Raw genomic sequence first — 18,411 nt, 5'->3', positions numbered from 1 at the left:
AAAATACACTTTTTTAGTACTGTTAAACTTTCTTACTTGTCTCAAGAATGCTTTGTATGCATTTCATCAGAAACATATGAGAACTGCCATTGCTGAAATATCATCATAGAAATGGCAGTCATTGCTTGTCACAAGTAGACATATTTTTGCATTTCCGATAGACTTGTTTGGAATTTAATTAGTACTTAAATAGTCTAGAGTTAATGTTAGCCTATTAATTGGACAGTTTATCAGTTGCAATTCTGATATGCTAACTGGTTGTTCTTTTTTCCTCTGAAGAAGAGGCAATCCCCTGCACTTATGTCAGGAGCGTTACCGGAAGCTCCATCTGTTGTGGCAGCAGCACTGCATCATAGAGGAGATTGCCAGGAGCCAAGAAACAAATCAGATCTTCTTTGGATTCAACTGGCAGCTGCTCTGAGTCTCTTGATTTTAGTGAAAACTCTGACCTGTGGCAGTGCTTTGGAAAAGGAAAGGAAGGTGGCAGTAAAAAATCTACTCATGTGGATTCTGTAGTTCAGACAATTAATTGATGGATTCTCTAGGTTGGATGTATCACTGATGCATTGAAACAGAAACTTGTATCATATATTTTCCTCTTTTTTCTTGTCCAAAAAAAGGAAAATCACATTCTGTAATTATTACTGAACCAGAAATATTTCCATTTTTTTCAGAAGTTCAGATTGTTCTATGTGTTTTCATGAGGACAGTTCCCAAATGCTGTTTTTCAGAGCACACACCACAGTTGTCTCTTCCATGCCTTGAGAGCATATCTAAATGGTGTTGCCAAGGAAAAGCCTCCTTTACTTTCTTCCTGGGTTCTTTTCCCAAGCTTAGTGAAGCTTTAAATAGATCGAGGCCATATTGGAGCAGAAGTGGTGCAAGGTCTTTAGTCACCTGCAGCAACAGGTAAAATAAAAAATAAGTTTTACAGAAAAAGCTTGCATTCAGATATACCTTGGGATTTAATGAAGAGTTTTCATTGATGAATTCTTTAAATGAGAAGTGTGGAATAGAAAGTGCATGGAGGGGTTACCATCTTGCTTGTTGCATCAAAAAATTAAGTCTGTGCTTTTTGCATTGCCAGAACTGCACTTTATCTAATGAAATTATCCTCCATTAATGTATATCGTGAGAGGTCTGGGGCTTCACCATTTGCCTAGGTTGTGGTTAGTTTTACTTCTTTCACAGTTTGTCTTCTGAGACCTTCCCCAAGAATCAAAAGTGAAAATACTGCAGGTATGTAGTTGTGGTGTAGCTCTGTAAGCTACCGAGCCAGAGACCTCAGTGAAGTAAACAGCCTTCAAAGCTGTCACTGGACTTAAATCAAGGCCCAAAACCAGCAAGTTTTAGAATCAGAAGTAAGTTTGTCCTTATCTAAGGGATTTTCCACTCATTATCCTCTGTCACTGTTGTTTGAGCATGTTCTGGAGTCTGCATAAATGAAATTGTGTGTTTTGGGAGGCAAGTTCACTGGTTCAGTGCCAGGTAGAGCAGAAAAGGGAAGAAAAGGTGGCTAAATCTGTCTCTTTGCCCTTCAGTAGCTAATAGCACATTGTGATTGAACTCTCTCTCAATGATATGTGATTGTGCTTCAGTTCTAAATGTTTGTTGTTCTGTTTTCTGAATTTCAGCCATAATATACATGAGAGAATTTGTAATGTGATGGATAAAAACTCTTTCACATGGAAATGGCATCTCCTGAGAAAGTTTGAAGTTGTCACTACCCTCTATTTCCCTGCCTCGTGCTATTTGTGGATTCTTTGGTGCCATTTTAATCAGGCTTTCAAGGGGACGTTTTCAAATTAATGTCTGAGCGTTTTTGTGCGATTTCTTTTTTGTTTTGTTTTCCCACAATTACGTGAGAGATAGTAGAATCACAATTAATGATTTAGATTTGAATACCATTCTTCTGGGTTTTTAAAAAATGTTTTTTGAGTATGTATGTATGAGTGCACTGAACAGCACCATAACTAATCTAAATATGGAATACCAATGATCTCAAACATTGTTCTGGTTTCAAATACTTTTAAAAAACTTCTGCTGTAATCCTTCCCCAGTGATATAAAAAGTTGACTTTGATATCTTTTCCAGGTATTCTCTTTCTTGAAATTAAGACCATTCTCCTTATTTTGATTCTGTCAAATTTTAAACCTGAATATTAAACTCTTTGACAAATGTTAATGCTGTTAGTCTTCTCTAAAACATGTTTGAAACACATACTGAGTTTAGAACAGTTGTCATGAAAACTTGCATGCACTGGTGATTTTTATATCATCAAAACACTGCGTACAAACAAAAATATTGAATTAAGACTGGCAAATGCCTCATTGGTACCAAACCTATATTATCTTACTTTTTCCCTCTGATACTTATGTCTTCATTTATCAAGACCTTTCAGTTATCTTGCACTTCACTGATACAAAATTTCCATTATCCAATATACAGTGAGATCACTTTATTTTGTTTTCTGTCTGAACTGTAGTATACAAGGACAGGAGCTGGTAAGAGCAAGTGAGCTTCTTTAAAGCTCTGGAAATCTCTTTGTAGCTAAAGAAGTGGGAGAGGAAAGTTGAGTCTTTCTGTACATTTGCACATACTAATTTAGCAAGTGGGCTCCCCTATAATTCACTGACTAGCGTGGTCATCTTTCATTTCATAAATTACTATGCAGTTTTGTTCACTGTGAGTATAATCTGTATTTAGTGACTGCCAGATGCTTATGCCACTTATTTCTGTTCCATCCAAGCTGACAGAAGTTATTTGATAATGCACATACTGGTATCTTAAATTGCAAAAATGTAAATTTGAAACTTGTATAATGTTCTTGTGCTTTTGAAATAAAATATCTTGTATATGTATATTAAAAAAAAAGGAAATAAAGTAACTTCTCGTAGATTATTAAGTTTTTATTTGGAGGCACTTTGGCACCTCACAGTTCATTTTACCAAGAGTGTTATAGTGGTGTCTGTCAGTATGGGAAAGGAGAAGAGCTGGAAAATGGTTGGTAAACTATCAGTTATCCATGTAGGCTGTATCTTGGTCATACTGTAAGGAATGGTAGGATGCCTTTTCTTATGTAAAGATACGCTCCACGTGAAACCTGTCCTAGTATTTTACAGGTGCAAATTCCTACACTGTCTACATAAATTTCTAAAAGAAGTTAAAAGCACAGAATTTAATATTTATATGCCCTGAAACTGATCTAGTTGAGTGCATCTGGTTTTGTATCTTCTTGAAGAACTGGCTGTACTGTTTGGCAGATACTTAGCCTCTAGAAAGGGAAACTTTATGGTGTTGGTCTCATGTGCTGTGTGATACATACTTTAAAAAAAAAAAAGTGGTTTATTATAGACCTAAGCAAACAGTCAAGACATCTTTTACATAGATATGGCCAGTACTTCTTGCTCTTAATGTTACAGGCTGCTGGTTGACATCATGTTCTCACTGCTTTGTTGAAGCTTTGGGCACCATTTGAGTGTTAATGATGTTGCTCTTTATGCTTATTCTCAATAAATGGCTTTTAAGAACTGATTTCCTGAAAAGGTAAAAGGTAGAAGTAGATAGGTTGAAGTCTACTAACAAAAATGTTCTGAAGAAAATTAGAAGAAGAATCCTGTTAATTAAGGGAAAAAAGAAAAGAAGACACAGCAGTATTTCTTGTGTAATAAAAATCTCAATGTACGAAGTTATGTAGAGGAGTATTTTCACTATTATATGCTCTGCATTATGGTTGAAATCCACTTATTTTCTAGACAGCAATCTTGAATAATCTCCAATGTAAACTATTCAGATTCATAATACAGCATCTATGCTGTTACTTAGATTCTTCTAACCTATTACTTGACAAGGTGTTTAAAGATTTTATCAAAGATAGAAGTAGTTTCATTTCTGTGGCACAATCTCTTCTCTTTGTTTTTATCAGTGTTTTCCAGGTAGGCTAAATTGGAAGGTTCATACTGTAAAAAATGGCTAATAATGAAAATCCACTTCCTTACATGTGTCTCAAATCTAGTTATTTCTAATCCTAGCTACATTTCTCTGAAGTTGCATTCAGTACAGTCAAAATCGTTCATGGAAGTGAAGTTATGTAAAAGGAACTTTGCATTGAAGGGAGAGCAAGGTGAAATTCCAAGAGGTGATATATATGTGGTTTTGTGTAACCATGAGTAAGAGACCAGGTACAGAGTTAAACATGAGACATTGAAATGGGACCTGACTTTTGTTTTTGCTGTTCATGAGATCAGTGTCAAAAAAGGAGTATAGTCTGTGCTGTATAAGTACAGGTTGTCAAACAACTTAGAGTCCATCAGACTTAATTTTAGGTTTCTAGGCTTTATGCTTGTGTGAATGAGCTGCAGCAAAATGTTGTGAGGCACAAAGTGGGGACTGTGGATTTCATGATCATTTGAAGTCCTTGCTGTATTTGTGAAGATGTGTGGTTGGCCTTTCTCAGAAGACTGCAGAACCTTATATCTTCTCCTTAATTGTGCCTGAAATTTAATATTGGCCTCTTTGGGTACAAGAATTGAGATGTTCATCCCAAGGTGATGAAGATCTACTTGAACTAGTTCATTGAAGTTCCTGCTTGAACTGTGTTCATTTTAACAAAATCCTAGATGTGCTGCATGTTTATATTTCTTACTGTTTTTTCTCTGTGATCAACATAGAGCAAATGTTTTCAGTGGCAACGCGCAAGCTTTTAAGGAAGAGCATTGTACATGCAATTTCTAAAGAAACTCTCATGGTGCCTTCATCAGAAACTCAACATTACAGTGTTAATTTTATTTTTTAAATTAATAACTTGATAAAGAAGACAGTTTTATGCACAGGTAAGTTCCTTACTCTGGAATTTTCTGTATTGTTATAAATTTTGGCTGGATTAGGCATTAGTAACAAATAGGATAAGAAGTGTCCCCTGAATCTTACTTATTTCTGTATCTGAGCAGATGCCCTGGCTTAAAGGCTTGGCTTACTAATGCCATCTCTGTCTTTATGAATTACGGAGAGTTAAAGATGGAGTCTGTGCTGCTGCCTGAGTTTGTTTCCTTGATCCAGTGCCTCTGGTGTTAAACGCTACAGGAAACCCAAACGGTCGTGACAGGTGCTATAAAGGAAGATGGATATGTAGGGTGTAACACTTCCATGTTCTGAGGAAATCAGTAAATACAAAGCAAAGAAGAAAGCATTTATTAACAAAAGTAAATTTTATCCTGATACTGTGAAGTGAGCTATTATCTTTTTGTAGTGTATCCCTATCGGTGGAGACTCTGAATGCCTAGACAGGATAGAAATTAGCAGTCCAATGACTAAGTGATTACTGGTAATAGGTCAGACAAGGACTGTTGCCTGTGAGATGTATGCTGAAAGTAAGCTAATTTCAAAACCAATCACATTCCACTGCTGCAGTTCAGGGCAGTTAGCTGAGAGACAAAGTTTAATGTGCTAAATGCTGCTTAGTCTTTTATAGTAAAATGTGTTTAGTTCATATGCAAGTAAATGAGCTGTGTGGGGGCCAGAGAAAATTGTATAGCTGGATACTTACACCTCTGCTCTTTATGGTAATGTGTTACAGCTGCTGCTGGATGGCATTTTTTTTGTCTTGACAGAGATGCTGAGGCTGGATCATCAGTTCACTCTTCCTTCCAAATCTGTTTTTTCAGAGCAGACTCTTGACAAACCCATTAACTAGAAAGCTATCAAATGAGTAAGCTCACAGCTCTTATAGTTCTACAAGCTTTAGTTATTGAGGTCTAGGACTGTTGTACCAAAAATAGAATAAAATTGTCTTGAGGAAGTGACTGCTATTGACTGACACAGATGACACTTGGCATACTTATCTGAAAAAAATTACACTGCATTTAAAGAAAAACATGCAAAATCCGATTAGTTAGCAATACAAGGAGTGTCTTTTCCCTGATCTCTCAAGGAACTACAACTTTCTACATTCATTCTTTTCCAGCCTGTATCATCAGCTAATTATAGAGCTGCTGGTAAGTACTTCTGGCTCCCAGAAATGGCTAAAGGAATTACACACCAGTTAAGTTTTAATCACCCACTGGGCAAAGTGATTGCAGTGAAGACAAGAAGTAGGCATACAGGTAAGTGCAGTGCAAAGAGGAGAATTAACAGTTCTGTAGAAAGAAGTCTCAGCTTATAAATCTAGTTCTTTGAAGGGGTTTTAACATACTTAAGTGTAGGCCTATCATGTTAGGCAGTGAAGGAATTCCAGTTGAAATTATGGTCATGCACATAGCCTGCTGGAATTACACTACAGATTATTACATTGCACAATTTATTTACAATATATCCTTATAATTTTTCCTTTTTCTCATGGGATACAATAGTGTTTAGGTAGAGAAATTTTTACTGTTATTTTGCACAGTTTCAAAAGTTTTTATTTAAAATATTTCAGCGATAAAATTTCGTTTACTTGATTATCCAAAGAATGCACTCACAGCAGTAACATGTAAAATATTTCATTTGGTCTTTCCACTTCTGTTTTTTATTGGTACTTTTCTCCTGCTGACTGTTAATGATCAGTTACAGTCCTAGGGCATCCTGTAACTTCAGGTGTTTTGTGCATTGAAGGTTTTCACTCTATGCATTGACAAAGCTCCTGAGCACTGTAGCAGCGGTGTGATGTGCAAGCTGTCAGTCTGTCTGCCTTCCTTGATTACAAACCTCTTACCTTCCCACCCCTGGATCAGTGTGCTAAGTACTTTTGAAACTAGGAACTTTCAAGCATCTAGGATCATCAGTGTTTGTTTCATAGAAAGTATCTACTTGTTTTTAAACTTGTGCTATCACATGCTAGTTGGAAGTTTAAATATCCCTGCACAAGCCAGCAGTTTTCTTAAGCAGAGAACTCCTCTCAGTTGTACTCTTTGACTTTCAGGGAAGTGGGGCAACTAGCATTCTCTAAACTGTTGGAGGGGAAAGTGAAAAGGTACTTAAGACATTTTGGGAAAAACAAGTTAAATACTTTTGTGGTAACTTTTATTGCCTTCACTTGAATTTTGCATACATGGTGGATTCTTGTAGGCTGTCATATATGTATATTTTTGTTAAAATTTCCCCTTTCCTAACTTGCACCAGCAGAATCTTCATTTCAGGTTCTGTCTTCTTTTTTATTTATAAGTTTTTTATCCAGTGTAATAATTTCTTTTGGGATTTCCCTGCTCCTGAGATTTTATAGGTATAATGACATCTTTGGTACCTATTCAACTAATCTGTATGTTCGTACATGTAGACCCACCTTGTCTGAAATATTTGCTTGTGCATAATGATTATTGTGATGCATTCAGACCATGATAGAAGTCTCTAAGTAAAGAAGAGAAAGTGGGGGAAATTCCAGAAGTTTCTTGCAGTGTTGAGAATCAGGAATTTTACAAGTAAAAACACATCCATCCAAAGAAGTATCAGCATTTTTGGAGCTGTCACCAGTCTGGTTTGTTCAATTGTTTTACTAGTTTTTCTACTTTTTTTTCCCCACCAGATAAAATCTGGTGACTGTAGGACTGTAATAGAGCAAAACTACACTTGTGATGTCATTTCTTGGAAGATTTGCCTACCTAGCTGCAGGGATAGATTTTGTTGTAATATTAGTTTTGTCACAGTCTGTGTTTTGAACATTAATGTTGGGGTCGTTCATGCCTGAGACAGTGGAGATCTGGTTGGCTTTGCCGAGATTCTTAATGATGTTGATGTTGTATTTGGCAGTTTCCACAACACTGTTTTCTAGTAACCAACCATCTGATTCACCCTCCAGATCTCCTAGCAGAAGGACATTCTTCATGGCTGTCTGTAGGTACCGGACACCAATGAGTACAGAGAGCTGTAAGAAACAGTTCATGGTTAAACAGCTGAAATTGCAGCCTCAGTCCTATCACTCAGTTTTCTGACTTGTGTACTTACAGGCCTCATAACTGTGTAAAGCAGACAGACTCTTTATCCTAACAATATGTCTAACCGCTTTTCCAGTTAATTACATTTTAAAAGAAAGATAGCAGGGAGAGATGGATTGATTCTCTCTTCATTCTTCAGGTAGCAATCCTCCTTGCCTACAATTCCCTAGAATTACTTGTGAACCTTGTAGCCTCAGAGACTGCAACTAACTGATGTCAAATGGATGATCAACTAATGAATCCATCAGTCACTGGGAAAGAAAAAATTGTAGTATGTTAATTTTAGTGGATTTTTTTTCCACTAACATTGATTAAATCAATATTTCTTCCGAGGAGGTTTAATCATATCCTTGTAAGCCATATGTGTCAAGCATGCCAAGGCATGAAAATTAAGAAGGATGGCAGAGGCTGAAGTCTAAGCTTAGGAAAAAGCTCCACTTTCATTGTTCTGTTGGAATCAGGATCAGCTTGTCAATATTTAAGGGAACACAGAAAGCTGCCTCACAGCTTTTCACATGCTTCAGGTTATTTCTGGCACCACAGCCCCTCCTAGAATTGCCTGAGGACTGTTGTGAACTACTTAAATTACAATGTTAATATTTATGTAATAAATAGAGCAATAGTCAGAAAACTAAAACATACTAAAAAGGTAAGAAAACTGTATTGGAGCCTGTGCCATTGGGAAGTCCTTTACTTGCAGATGACAACATCCAGAGAGCTCTTCTTTATAGATGTCAGCAGGAACACTGCAGCTTTGCAGGCGTGTAGCTTGCCTGTGATGTGCTTATTTTGATTGCATAACCAGCAGCCCAATCTACTTCTAAAAGGATGACATGCCACGACTGCAAGTACTGTCTATATGGTGAAACTATGTAATATAAAAAGGAGGCTTTGAGATACTAATAAAATGCTCAGTTTTAATTATAAACAAAATTAATGTATTGAGCTAAAGACCTACTCATATTTTATATATTTCTTAAAACTGACTTAAAACAACACTCAGACCTTCTCACCAAATTTCCTTGCAGTTGTGTCACTGCATTTATCATCCTGTATCTGATCCCATAAATGCATCAGGGAAAGGAATATGCTATATTCTACTGAAAAGCTCTATAAATTATATACGTGGTTTCTGATAGTTCTCATCCTCAACAAGATTTCCTTCTACTCTGTGGACTTTGGAATAGTTGTCTTTGCTAAAATAAACCCTTCAATATTCCTGAAGTGCTTGTGGCCTTTATACTGGATGCTGAGGCACTTCTCATGTGTTACAATGTCATTTTTTTCCATCCTGGAGAGACAGAAGACTCATTAATCCGATAAAGACCATTTTTGTGAGACTTACCTCGAACAACCAAATAAGCAATGCTGCAATACCAATGGATCTCATGATACCAGTGTAGTAATCCAGCAGAGCCTGTCTGCACCCCTTCATCCAGATATTGAGCTCCTCTGTGAGGAAATCGTAGTTGTAGTGAGCACTGTTGTTTGTCAGCTGGTACTGGATGCAGGGCCGTGGTGAGCTGGGATTGCAGCAGCTGAAGGGGACTCCATCCACCAAGAACTTCCCATCAACATTGCTCTTCAGACGGCTGCAACAGGACGAAGTCTGGGCATTACAAACCTGGTGGCAGCAGCAGGCAGTGCCCGTGATTTTAGAATAACACAACTCTGCTACAATGTAGGCCTCTCCAACATAACAAAAGGAAAATGAGGATATACTTTCAACTGGAAAAGTTGTTTACTGCAAGAACACTGAATATTGGATTTGCTGTATTTAAGTGTGGTGTAGGAGATGTTGCCTTTTTAGGTACCTTTGTGCTGAATACTAAAGACAATTTTTGGACTTGTTTATCTTGGTGGAATTTTAATGGAAGTTATATTGCTGGAAATCCTGTGTTTCACTACTTCTGGATTAATTTTTCAGCATAATCATTCCGTGAGAGGGATCCTAATACAAGAACAACTTTGTATGCCTCAGGAAGCACTGGAAATCATCTACTGGCCTTTTGCCACTGTACCCATTGCAAGGGCTGGTCCAGCACATGTTTTGAGACTAATTCACAAGGGAATTTCTACTTCTTGTAACTTCATTTTCCGTAACTTTAAGAAATGTATTTGTTGCTAAAAATACTAATTTCCCTCCTCTATAAGATCAGGTGGAAAACAAGTGGTGAAAGAAGAAAGATAAAGAGGAATAGGAAAAAAATCGTAGGATGGGAAGAGAAATTAACCAAGATTTTCTGGAAGATAAATGAATCCTTGGCATCTGTTTTCTTCTGAGAAAGAGATTTTCCAGAAACTGGACAGTATCTAAGATGCCGAGAGACACTCTCACACCTTCGGGAAGCAGCCTCTAAGCATGTATCTGTTCTTATGCTTGGTGGAAAAGGCTGATTTCCTGAAACAGCCCCATGGGTGAGAACCATGTACTCGTTTATCAAGTCCAGGCCATTTACCCTTTGTAAGGGGACCAGAATACAGCATAGATAATTTCCATTTAGATATACAGCATTCACTATTTGCCAATAGTAAATTTTCTAGTATTTTCCGAAACTTACTCATTTTTTAATGTTTGCAAATAATATTTTTCTGTTCCAGTGCAGCTGATCTAAATGAGAGGGAAGGAAATCATTAAAAGAAGCTCATTAGGTAAACAGAGCAGAAACACTGTGGTCCAGTTTTGACCTAGAATTTGGGACCTTCAAATTAATAAATGTAACCTTCAAATGTAACATAAGCTGCTAGGAAGCTCAGTATTTGTGTCAGTGCTATGATGGCAGAAAAATTACTTTTGTTTTATTGCTGTGAGCCCACTAAATACAACCTCCTTTTTTGTTCCTTGTTCTTTTCTTCCTCTAATTTGGGTTGTAGTGGGTTTTTTTGTTTTACTTAAAATTCTCTCAAAAACATTTTCCTCAGAGTTCTTTCCAGGTAGACCAGGAAGTTCACCTGCCATTTCCTGCTCCCATAAGGAGTGGGATAGGCATGAATTTTTCTCTATTTTCAAGTCTAGCTTTTCATTTTGTTGCCACCATATCCCTGACTGAAGTGTGTGAGCCATGTTGTGGGCATAGGCAAAACCAAGCACTGGAAGGGAAGGGAGCCAGAGAGGCACAAACCAGAGGGCTCCAATGTGAGAGGAGAAGAGAAAGCTCACAGAGGAGAGAAAGACTGGAACATTGTGAAAGGGAAGATCTTACCTGGGATGGCAAAATGCCCTCCATGTTTCAAGGTATTATATATATTTAATGACCCCAATATAGTACAGCATTTAAGATGGTTGAAATATAATCTCATAAACTCTTTCGATTCCAAGCATCAATTAAAACACTCTTTTGTTCTGGGAGTGGTATAAAGAGGAATCCTTTCTACTGCCAACAGTAGCAGTTTTGGGTTGTATCCAAAGCAGACTTGGGTTATATCCTCCTGCCTCTGTGTTTCCTCTGCTAGTGGCAAATTAAAAAATTAAAAAATAATTTCATTTGTGTCTTGGTACTGTTAGAAGGGAAGACTTCAGTAAAAGAATTGGTGGAACAACACATTCACTACTATTTGCTGTTGCAATTCAAAGTAGTTATGGTATTGCAAAGCAAATCTTTGCTTTTGAGCAAAGATGATTTTTACCCAACTAAAGCAATGGTAGCATTGTACTGCTGTAACCTCATGTTCCTACCATTCCCACTGACTGTTTCCATGCCTTGTTAAATTGTGGTGTTGGCAAGAGATCTATAGAAGAAGGTTTTGCAGGAAGGTGAAAAGTTCAGTTTTGCAAAGCTTACATGTGAGTTCACAATATGTCAGATCTCACCTGCTTTGCCTCTTGATCTACAAACTACTGACAGAGAGTACAAGTTGAAACCAAGAAAGACTTGATTCCTTCTCCTTCCTTTCAGAACATTACCAGCTGGGCTTTGCTTCCAAGGATTTAATATCAAATGTTTCACTACTAGATTTTTGGAAGTCATGGTATAGTTTTGTTATACAGCACCAACTTGGATTCTGCCAGTCAAGATAAAATTAAGCAATCCATCCACAGCAAAAGACATTTACAAATTACTTTTCTCACACACATTTCACTGCCACCTTCTGCCTAATGGGGCAAAAGCTAACTGACAGTGTATTCTCAAAACAATGGCAGAGCACAGGGGAGCCTACAGAATAAAACACAACTTAATTAAAAGCTTGGGTAAAACATTACTGTTTCTGCCTCTCTCACAGAAATAAAAGGAAGTATATTTTACTTTTGACCTCACACTAAGCTACTACTCCTAAATTCCTGGGGATGGTCTTTGTTGTCATGTCACTTTTCAGCATAGACCCAAGATTTGAAACAGCTCTGGTCAGTCTGTTTTGTGTGACACTTTCTAACTTCTCTCTTGAGAATGCCTGTATTGCTTTATTTCCACAGACAAGTGTCTTCTGTATGCTGATGCCCTCTTGTTTGTATTCTCCTAGGTCCTGCCCTCTGGTATATTTGCAGCTCTCTATATATGCTTTGCTATGATGGCAGTTTCAAATTGCAAATTCTGTAAAATTAAGACCTTTGGCCTCCCTTTCTCTGGCTTTATTGTCACTGATTTTTGAGTTCAACAAAATGCAGCATTTACAAATGCCAGTCAAGCTCTTTCCATTTGTCTTTCCTGGGAATACGAAGCTACTACTCTCTTGTCAGTGAAGACCCTTTTCAGCTTTAGAAGAATTATTACAGACTGGATTGTCTCCTTTTGTAAGTTTTAAATTTTTACCTTTTCTGTAAGTATTACCACCCTTCTTTTTGTGCATATAATTTCACAGTTGCTACATCATGTGAAGCACCACCAGCAGAAAGAAATGGGGGATTTCTGCTTTTTATGCAGTGTATGTGGTGTTTGGCAGTTTCTCACATGTGAACATACAGATTTGAACTTGGGATTGCAAAGTCTAATACCTTGAAGAAGAGGGGTCTTTCAGTGCTTAGAATTGACTGTGCAACGTACTGGTAGTACAATCCTTTTTTTCTTACTGATAGCAGCTCACTATAAATGAAATTCAATATTTGAGGTATCTAATTCTCCACACTGAAAAAGGAAATACATCTTTGCTTTGCTTAGCATCCCTAAAGGCTTAGCAAAAGGCAGCTTTTGATTGTGCGTGTATTTAGCATATTTTGTGAGTAACCTGGTCATTCTACATTTTTTTTAATTAAGATACAAAGGTCCAGAAAAAAGGGCTTTCCAGTCCCAAAAGAGTTTTTCTTCTAGAATTTTTTGCTGTGACTGATAAATACTTACTCCAGAACCTCCTTGGAAGCCATATTCAGATACCGAGGAGATACCCACTGAATTTCAAACCAGTCTCTAAAGCCATTGTTTCCACAACAACGGAATCCAATTTGTAACAAATCCACTGTTTTCTTTAAGAAACATCGCCCAGGTATGTCTGTGTCTTTATAGAACTTAATGGCATCCCTCAGTCCGAGATAGAGAGACTCTTCCAGCTCGTTCCTCATGGTATAGCACATGAGAGCACCCACCAGGATGCAGAAGGTAAAACAGAAGGTACATACGATGTATGGCAGCATTACTAGTTTCCAGCGAGAGAACTTGTTTGCATCTGAGCAGTCATAGCAGATTTTGCCACCCAGAAAGTTGATGATACATGCTATGACCCCTACAGAGATCAGCATGTTGGGGACAGAGTTAATGTCCCCTTTTGCCATCACTTCATTGCGCTTCTTGATCTCTATTTTCAGAAAGAGGCCAAGACTGAAGAGAATGATCCCACTCACTACAGAAACCCAGTTGAGGATCCATAAGATCTGAGCCAATTTGTCCCTCTTGGTTTTGGTGAATTTGACTTTGAGGACAGCCATAGTCAGACACGCATTAGGAAAAGAAGCGTAGGTCAAGGGAAGCTCATAAGCTGATTAGGAGCATGGATCCAAGGCGTGCAGTGGAAATCTGAAGAAGAGGGAGAGAGATTACTGTCTGTTTGACCAGGTATTTATAGAGCCTACAAAAGAACTTCCTGTACAGCCTCACGAACTCTGAGTCTTGCCAAAGGAGTGCCCCAGTGAAATTTGTTGCTTAAATTTTGTAACAATGTGAATCACTTAAAAAAAAAAAGTTCTAAGGACCAACTAGAGCAATTAAAAATAAGTGAATAGTATGAACAGAGACTCTGGATTCCTATGAATTTTTGTCAAGACCAATTTTCTGTGCAGACCTGATGTGAACTGGTCTGCTGTCTTTTCCTTCAGAAGACTCCCAGCATCTTTCCCTTCTACTTGTTCCCTGTATTTTTTTTAACAATTACAGGTATTTTTTATTATTATTAGATTCCTGTGTTATGGTCAGGTTTGTGTTCAAAAGTTGAATAAACATATATACAGCCTTCTTTTTTTCTTTCCAGAAATCTTGCTTGTCTTGTTCCTAATTTGGCAACTCTCATTAGAGTGATTTTATATTGTAAAACTCTGCATTATATAATTATACAGTAATGTAATTCCAGTAATACAATTGCATTTATAAACAGTAAAGTGTAATCCTGTAAATCTGGGGAAATAGAGATATATAAGCAGCATGATATTTTCTAAGTTAGTGGATGCTATTACTGAATAAAACTTGTATCAGCTAAAACAGCATGAAAAACACCTGGGGACAGACAAGCTGGACAGAAGTAGGGCTACACTGACCCAGCAGAGGGTCCCCAGCTGCAGTGAGGCTTAGCATTGGATAAGCAGATTGTTGCAGAGTGCAGTTGAAAAAGATAACAGAATCCCAGCATCTTCATGTGTTTACGTTGGAAGGAATCAGTTCAGTTTGTACAGGCAAGGAATAGGTTGTGTGATTCATATTAGGATATGGTTAAATATCTTCATACACTAAGATTTTAAGGCCTGTGATATCTAATTAATTCAAGTTTCATTTATTTACTCCTGCATTTACAGAGAAAACTAATTCCTCTCAAAGCTATTCAGCTCTGTGTATCTTTTGTACAATACAGAGAATAGTGTGCAAAATGCACAGTATTTTTCCTTATCAGTCTATTTCCAGAGGTGTTGAGGTCAGCAGCTTTCTGAATTTTAAAGTTCAGAAATAGGGTCCTAATTGAAATGATTGTTAAGGTTGATTATTAATTATGGCTGAATATTTATTGTGATCATATTGTGATAATCATATAAATGATAGACACCTTACAGAAATGTCCAGAGAATAGTTATTTATAAAATTACACCACTTGCTTCACGGCCATTTTTCTCCAGTACTGTTCAGACCTCATTTGAAGGGATCATGCTCTCGTGGTACAGAATTAAGCCTCCCTATGAGTTCAGCTGACAGCCTGAATAAGCCTGCTAAGCCTGGAGACAGTATCTTTGATTGCTTCACCAGTGAAGCAGTTTGTGACTTGACCTTAAATAACTGTAAATGATGGCTGCTAATAGATCTATTTGCCCCTGATGCCCAGGCCTCAGAGCTCACAACAGTGAGAATCTGTTGTGAAATTTACTGATTGCTGATACACAGCTCATGTTCAATGGCCAGCACACATGAATGCATCACTCACTTTCACTTCTGTGAAACACATGCACATATTTGAACAATGCCTCAAAATTGTTCAGCACACATTTAGTTACAGTGTCACTGAAAACACCCTACTTGCTAAACAAATTTAGTTTTACCATTTGGACAAAAGTTGTAAATAGTTCTACTCAAAATTAATCTACTCCAGAGGCATTGTTGATTTTGGAAGATATAGATTTGAGACTTTGTCATATTCTAGCCGTAAAGAAATTTGAAGTTGAGTTCCATCAGCGGGGATACATTCAATCTCATGGAGCTATTCCATCCCCAATTTTCAGATGCCTCATGTTTAAAAAAAGTTAAAAACCTCCGTGCAAGAAAAATTCTCCTAGTAATTCCTTCTCTCCAGAAATTCCCATGAGGTATTCTTAGCTTCCTTTGTGAATTTTTAGTATTGTTGTAGGATCAGATTTCACAGAATATTGACATTTATCTTACAGTGCTACCCACACCAGCAGCATAAGATCTGTGATTTCATGGAGTCCTAGTGCCAGATAAAGGGGTGGAATGACTGGTTGTTGTAGTTCAAAGGCCACTTGTTGACTGATCCTGGCTGTCACTGATATGCTTGGGATTGATCTTTGGGAGACACTGTACTTCTCATGAAACCTTGAGTGCATAGAGTCTGGGACAGAAGAGCAAGTGATCTATTCCATTCCTTGTTCCTAGCCTTCTACATGGAAACTTATGTTAAGATTTCCACCTGTGCTAACAGTTTACTGAATTTATTTCTGATAATAAGACTCTCTTCACATCAGGAAAAATTTTATAAATGCATCATTACATTATTCTTTCCCTGTTTAACAAAGTATTGAATACATTTATCAGTGTAAGATCTATTGTAACACATGCACAGCTGCGTAGTATAATTTTTTGAGCACCATGAAGAAAGTTTGTCCAGCTGAAAGAGCTGAACTGCAGTTATGAGCTAAAAATGTCAGTCTTGCTCTGCAACATGTGTCTGTTCTTCTCCAAGTCATAGTTGGCAGTGGGTTACTGTAAAGCCACAAATGCTCCCAGCATTTCAGTGGAACTAACGCCTCTGTCATAGTTCCTAAAAACCTTTGCATGTGAGCCACTTCAGAGTTATGAATCATATACACACAGACATACTTTCCCCAGCCATGGGACAGCAAACCGGATTTAATTCTATAAAGGAAGAAATACTTCTTTCAACAAAAGAAGACAAATAAATGTGGAAATCTCTCCCATACTATCAATACTGTTCTCAAGCTTTCTTTGTCTAATTAAAATTGATTTAACATTAAACACAGCTTCCATCACCATACAATTTGCTTCCAAGATGTCACCTAGCTGTTCCTTTGCTATCAAATTCCCCTAGCTATATTGAACAAGACATAGCACAGCTATTTTTTAATAATATTTACTTATTAGATACAAATGGTTCAGAGAAATTTTGCAATTTTGTCATAAACAAGCCACATCTTACCTTACTGATTTTGCTAAAATCTGCTATTTTAGCTAAACATACATTGCCATTTGTGATATTATAAAAGAAACCACTAACCTGCTTCAGAGGACTGAACAGGATCTTGAAACTGGTAACTTGTTGAATTCAATGGAGAAAATACCTGAATTGGACATCCTGAGGATGACTGAAATACTGATTTCCTGATGTTTCTGTAGTTGCTCTGTCTTCACACTGACTTACCAGTAGAGATGGACAAAATCCACTCCAACTCTCCTGCCTGTGGTAATCTCTCCTTCATCTCTAATCGTAGCTAAGAGATTTATTTCAAGGTTCTTATGCCATCAGATTAAATCCTACAAAACAGGCCAATTAACTGAGTGTGAACTGAGATCTCACCAACAAAATGGTTTATAGGACTTTCTTCTACCTTTTTACCTTGCTGGAGATTTGGGCTAGCAAGAAACAGAACTGTTTTTCAGTACCTGCCAATGTCTTCAATAGCTCTTAACTTGTTTTTAACAATAAATATGCCTTCAAAGGAGGGAAGAATGAGAATAATGAAACTTTGTGATTCTGTGGGAAGGGAAAATCTATCTTAGGCAACTATCATTTATATCCATTACTATGCTCCTTACCCATCACTCCATATTTTGTTGCTTGGGATGCAATTTTCTGTTCTCTGTGTATTGAATGTGATTGTCCTAGAAAAGAATTCAAGTATCCAAGAGCAATTGGATCATCTGTATGATTCACGGTAGGTTCTGGTTTGGGAAGATTTCCAGGTTCATGAACAATCTAGTACAAACCTCTGTCCTAGTCTCTTATCTAGCTCTATTCCAAGCCAGAAGCAAAAGCAGAAGTGTCATGTCCTCTGGCATTTCTGAGCACAGCACATAGCAATCTGTGGGACAGACGTGGCTGGTTTGAACTGGCAACAGTGGTGGCAGCAAGCTGAGTCTGCAGCAGGGCTTGGTCAAGTTAGAGGTGATGTCAGTACCGGAACTGAATCCCTAAGCAGGACCAGGTTTGAGCTGTAGTCTTGAGCTTAGCACAGCAGAGAGAGTTCAGTGGGCACATGACTAACTGCAAGAGATCCTGCACCAGGCCCTGTAAATGTGTAGAAATATTCTCAGAAGCATAAACTGTCATCTCCTGGCTTATGATAAGCAATGAACCAGTACCCTGATAGGACTGTGATTCTAACTCTGTGTTCTGGCAGTACACTGGCTTTATCCTGCCTGTGTCCTAATGATTCAGAGCATCTGGGACCTGTTGGACCGACTGCATATGGGCCACACAAATGCTTGCATATGATCAAATACACCCCAAAAGCATTGAATTAATCCTGTGCACGAGTCATTCATGCTTTGGATTTGCAGCACTCGTGCAGACCACAGGGAATATTTTAGATCTGTTCAAGTGTGTTGGTTTGTGTTTAACTCCACAGAAGTATATTCAAAGGTATAATGTATTCCTTGGGTATAGCACAAGCACACAAATGTATACA

General features: G+C 37.7%; 2 protein-coding genes across 5 annotated transcripts in view; one reads left to right on the top strand and one right to left on the bottom strand.

Moving 5' to 3' along the window:
• Window positions 1-4,763, top strand: part of UBR1 (ubiquitin protein ligase E3 component n-recognin 1) — a 61,573-nt gene extending 56,810 nt beyond the window's left edge. For 3 of the 4 annotated variants that reach the window (XM_030948695.1, XM_030948696.1, XM_030948694.1), the window contains exon 47: window positions 280-4,763. In XM_030948695.1, coding sequence (XP_030804555.1) covers window positions 280-421 — 142 coding nt within the window. In that variant the 3' untranslated portion in view covers window positions 422-4,763. The remainder of the gene's footprint in view (window positions 1-279) is intronic. The other variant, XM_030948697.1, reaches the window with a different exon arrangement.
• A 2,807-nt stretch (window positions 4,764-7,570) lies between these two features.
• On the bottom strand, window positions 7,571-17,160 carry LOC115904418 (photoreceptor outer segment membrane glycoprotein 2). Its single transcript, XM_030949784.1, has 4 exons — window positions 17,001-17,160; window positions 13,181-13,849; window positions 9,253-9,499; window positions 7,571-7,837 (listed from the first exon to the last, which is right to left on the bottom strand). Exons 2-4 carry the CDS (start codon window positions 13,759-13,761, stop codon window positions 7,571-7,573), a joined length of 1,095 nt encoding a protein of 364 aa, XP_030805644.1. The 5' UTR covers window positions 13,762-13,849; window positions 17,001-17,160.
• Window positions 17,161-18,411: the final 1,251 nt, after the last annotated feature.

The sequence above is a fragment of the Camarhynchus parvulus genome, chromosome 5, assembly GCF_901933205.1.
Source record: "Camarhynchus parvulus chromosome 5, STF_HiC, whole genome shotgun sequence".
In the NCBI taxonomy this organism is placed as follows: Eukaryota; Metazoa; Chordata; class Aves; order Passeriformes; family Thraupidae; genus Camarhynchus; species Camarhynchus parvulus.
Note: the sequence above shows the minus strand (reverse complement) of the source record. Positions and strands in the feature narration are given on the sequence as shown.